We start from the raw sequence: 5,182 nt of genomic DNA, 5'->3' as shown, positions 1-5,182 counted from the left end.
GTCCTGTATGAACCTGATAGCAAGAAAGATTGCGTAATATTTGAGAGGCTGCAGGATGCAATAACATCTAACAAAAACGGAAGATCTCCAGGTTGTGACTAAATTGTTATGGACCTGATCACACGTGAACCAAATACTGCAAAAATAGGGATATTCAATTTTACCACTGTCTTTTGGCAAAGTGGTTATATGCCATAAAAATGGAGTATAGGCCAACTATGCCCAGTTTATAGGAATGAGGGAGACACATTAATGTATTGAAAGCGTTCTGAATTCGTATTATAAATGGTATGCCAGAATTTTACAAAACGACTAACACCATACGCTGAAACTGTATTATCTAGTAATAAATGGAATTGAGCGTTTGGCATAATTGGCTGGGAGGCCCCTTACGGTGCAGGTCCGGCCGCCTTGTTGCAGGTCTTATTACATTCGACGCCAAATTGTGCAACCTGCACGCCGGATGGGGATGAAATGATGATGAAGACAACACAACACCCAGTCCTTGAGCGGAGAAAATCCGCGACCCAGAGGGGAATCGAACCCGGGCCCCTTACGACGGCAGTCTGTCACGCTGACCATTCAGCTATTTTTTTTTTATACAGAACATTTTTTATTGGTCAAGAACAATTTCACAACTTCTTAATCTCTCATCATCTTTTCTTTCTGCCTAGCCAATTTCATCTTTGGCACTTTCTTCTTTGTGGGCTCTTCCTCAGTTGCTTTCGCAACAATTTCATTCTTTTCAGTAAGAACCACGTCAATGTGGCAGGGAGAGCTCATGTATGGATTTATTCTTACATGGGAACGGTAGGTTCTTCTCCTCAGGCATGGTGCACGGTTGACCTTAGTATGTTCTATGAACCAGCTATCAACATCGAAGCCCTTGTAATATGCATCTGACTCCGGATTTTTCAGTAACTGAAGCAAGAACTCTGCAGATTTCTTAGGCCAGTGGCCGTGAGTTGTGCCCCAGTGCTTTGCCTGAGCACAGCGACCAACTCCACCATTGAATCTGCGAAATGGAATGCATTCTTTCTTCTCAACAACAATGTACAAATATTTGACTGCTCTTCTCAACGACATTCCCCTCAGTGCCATTGCAGTCTCCCTTGTGTTCTTAAAATGGACACGGAGGTTAGAGCTTCGTGCTTTACACGACTTTGTAGCATTATCAGGTTCGTGTGAATACCGCCCCATCTCCACTATTCAAAATATACAGCTCAGCAATTAATTTATATTTCAGTGAATTCAAACGTACAATATTTCAACGATGCATATAGATTACTTTCAATACTCACATGCCTATACTCCACGACGGAGCTCTGAGCAGTATGGTTTTCTGAAGGGGCGATCGTGCTCGGACTGATTTTTACTATAATACAACTGATAGAAAAACCATGTCAATTCACTCTACTAACATTTCTTGACTACTAAAAGGCGTTTGCTAAATTACATCCAAACAAACTGTGTGAAATTTTAAGAAACACAGCGATTGGATCCCATCCCATCTTGTAAAACTGAACAGGGTTTATATACATGTATAACAAAACACAAATAATAATATCAGGCAGGAGACATAATATGGCTGATGTAGACAAAAGAGTTAGAATCAACTCTCCCCTCTCGCCGACACTTTATAGTATATATATCGACGATATAATCAAAATTGGGCGTAAACAAAAAATAACATTTTAAAATTAATGAACTTGGCTTTAGTACATTTCTTTTTTTTGGCGGCCAGGAATTGTCAGTCAGAATGAAAATGACTTACAATAATCTGTCTTTAACTTAAGTGCAAAAGCCATAGACTATATTCTGAGCTTCTCTATCCTAAAGACAAGATCAATGGCATTTTTAGGACACCAGTCCATGCGGGTTTAAATTGAAATTCACAAGCAGATCATAGAAAAAATTAATACATTTAAATGTTTTGAGTTCAGTCTTACATACAAAGCAAACACTTATTTAACTGTTTCTGTAAAATTTTACGCAGAACATTTGGAAGTCCACGGATATACTCTACAAAAGGTCTATATCGTTATGGCTATACCAGAATTGTTCTATGAATTCGAAAACTGGACCCTTAAGAAAAAACTGGAAAGAGAATAGAAGTATGTGAAATGAATTTTCTTAGATACGTAGTTGGAGATACTTCAATGAACAAAAAAAGAAATGTTGGATCCGAGCTCAAGTGAATACGCAAAATATTATTGACATAATAAAACAAACAAGGCTTGAGGCTTGCACGCTCTATAAAGCAGGGTATGTGAAACTTGTGGCTGCAGCAATATCAAATGTTTCTGAGGACACTGTTAACCTCACATTGTTGAATAAGGGTGTCCACAGCTGCAGATTCCTTCGTATTCCCGTGCTAATTAAACGAGATTGTCAATTATAACTGTCGAGAGCATGAGATAATAGAGATTGGACGTGTGTGAATTGAAACGCGTCACCTGATCACATGAATGATATTTCTTGTTACACCAGGGCAATGACCATGTCTGGATACACCGTCATCCATGGGAATGGGAGGAAGAAAGGTGCGCCGCGCTACGGCCGTAGCCTGATGGGGATAGTATAATACAATGTGGAACATCAGCTGGGCCCCCTTAGGAGCTACGGTAGTAGCTGAAGGATTGATGACCGATGAGGATTACTCACCTACATCCCTACATACGTGGTATATTCCCCGACTGTGGTGGTATCTTCCAAAAGGATAACCGTCCATGTGGCAAGACCACAATCCTGCTTCCGTAATTAGAACATGATAGTGAACTGACGTTGAAGTCTCGAACCTGATCTAGACTCCATAGAGCAAATTTGGCACTCTATAAGGTGTCAGTTCCGTGCTCACGAGCCTCTAGCCTTTAATTTACAGGAACTGAGTAATCAGTCGTTGCCTTCTGGTGCTACATATCGCCGGAATTCTTTCAAGGAACTGTCGAATTCGTGTTGCACAAAATCGCTGCTGCACAGCGTTTCAAAGGATGATCAACACGCTATTAATCGGGCCGACTTAATGTTTCGTGTCACGTGTGAATCTGTTCAGTATTTCTACGTACAATGAAAGAAGCGAATGAACGCATGGCATGTAAGTCCAGGTTAAAAGATAATATGAACCACTCTGTTGCCTCTAGGTGCTATAAAGAAGTGGAACCTTGTGGACAAAAGGCATTTTGTGTCATTATTTACGAAGCCCTAGCAGCGTGTACTGATTAACCGTTTGCCACTTAAAAATTAATAACTGAAATATTTAAAAGTTGTATTTTTTTCAATGCGTAAAGTGTCCTGACTGTTCTGAAATGTAGTTTTTTTTAATGTTGTACTGCACTCTCCTCACCCTTCGCTCGTTATTTTCAGCTGCATTATTTTTAGTTGCATTATGAAGCGTTATTTATTTATAAGATACGTACAATATTGGGAAATCAACGTAAACAGATTCTCTGCTTTATCAGCCACTGTTAATGCAACCATAATTATCTGGACAAACGGAAACATTTTGAGTGTTTTTCTATCTCACAAACACAGAACTCCCCGACGGACATAGAGTGATATAAATAATTAATATGAGTGTGCATTAAATTTTCGAAACTCTCACAACAGAGTCCAAAGCTTAAAAATGCAATGGACAGTGAACACAACCAGTATTGTTTTTGAATTTAGTGGAGTCGGTTAAAGGCCGAATATCAGTAGGACATTCGGTTGTTGTCTACTTCACTGACAGAAAATTCCCTTGGAGGTCGTTCTTTTATTTGATTTTGGCGTTTATCTTATGTATGTATTTTTACAGCAGATTTTGTGCATGCCTGACATAAACATCAAAATAAAATAAAAAAGGTACCACTGCAAGGAGAGTGACTTATACTGGAATAAATTTTAGATTTAGGTTTTGTGTTACCTGTATAAGAGAAAAATTTGGACATGTCAGAAGAGTGTGCAGTGGTTGCGACTTCTTGTAGATTTCATGTTCGTATGACAAATAAGATAATAGCCCCATTGATATCATATCTAGCATTCACAGTTCCGTAATAATATCTAATGTGAAAATTACCATGTCTATTATGCTTTCAAGTCTAAACCGCTGAACCGCTATTTATCAAATTTGATATTGGTGTAGCTTGTACGTTAAGGAAGAACATAGGCAACTCTAGAAAGCGTGTGTTACAACATATTTACTAATTTGAAGAACATAACGTGAAATATGGAACAATAATTACTCTTTGAAAAACTACTAGCTCTGTGACTTCTCTACTTTATCATATTCGTGAAAACGCTTTTACTGTTCGGAGTGCTTTACACAATACCATTCTATGCAATGAATACAATGCTTATGCAACCAAACTTCTATACTAATATCACTCGCACACGCGTCACATTTCAGCCGCTGAGCAAAACGGGTCTCGTATGACTTTTTAAGATGCGTTCTGATTTACCGCAACAGAGCGTGGCCATGGGGCTAGCGTTAGACTGCTGCTGACGGAATTACGTGTTCGGTTCCCAGCTAGGTTAGGTTTTCTTTCCACTCGCGGCTAGATGTGTGTTTTTATTCATCATAATCATATCATCACCGGCCAAAGTGGCTTAAAACAAGGAGAGTTACACCAAGCTTCTGACTGTCCCCTTCGGGTTGTCCCGATCAATAAAGCCATAGGCACCCTTCATTTGATTTTACTGACATGCAAACGCAGCCGCTGGTAGCAACTAGAATACAATGCTAAAAATCAGATAAAACAGTCTGACTGCAGTTACAATCTTATTTCTAAGGATCTCGCTTCGTCTGCCGCCACCAGCTGCCAAAATGGTGGTAAAATGGCTGAAGATGGTCTGAGGAAAGGGCGAAACCGGTTGCTAACAAATAGCAAAATCTGAAAAAGCGATCGAGACTACTGTTTTTATTTGATTTTTAACATTTATAGCGATCGCTGTGCTCCAGTATGGTTTTTCAAATTGCAGAATACAATTCTTATACGAGTACTCTGTTCAGCATTTTTAATCTGTACGAATCCATACTTCCATACTAATAGTATAACTGCGAAAGTAGCCCTCTCTCTCTTAAGTTTTGGTGACGAAACCGCTGAATAGGTATCCATGAAACTGGCCTGAGACAGCTTGAAGCATGAGGGAGAGCATGGTCTACTTTACAAATTTTATTGCACAAGATATTTATTGATTTTAAGAA

The 5,182-nt window shown here is 39.3% G+C and overlaps 1 protein-coding gene across 1 annotated transcript; it reads right to left on the bottom strand.

Annotated features, from left to right (window-relative positions):
• Window positions 1-610: 610 nt before the first annotated feature.
• Window positions 611-1,200, bottom strand: LOC126162797 (60S ribosomal protein L17-like). The gene has a single exon (XM_049919522.1). It carries the CDS (start codon window positions 1,198-1,200, stop codon window positions 643-645), a length of 558 nt encoding a protein of 185 aa, XP_049775479.1. The 3' UTR covers window positions 611-642.
• Window positions 1,201-5,182: the final 3,982 nt, after the last annotated feature.

Source organism: Schistocerca cancellata, chromosome 1, assembly GCF_023864275.1.
Source record: "Schistocerca cancellata isolate TAMUIC-IGC-003103 chromosome 1, iqSchCanc2.1, whole genome shotgun sequence".
Taxonomy (NCBI): Eukaryota; Metazoa; Arthropoda; class Insecta; order Orthoptera; family Acrididae; genus Schistocerca; species Schistocerca cancellata.
This window is presented reverse-complemented; position numbering and strand designations above follow the sequence as displayed.

Bases quoted from the DNA above. Each gene is read 5' to 3' on its own strand.
- LOC126162797 (XM_049919522.1), bottom strand. From the start codon at position 1,200: ATGGGGCGGTATTCACACGAACCTGATAATGCTACAAAGTCGTGTAAA.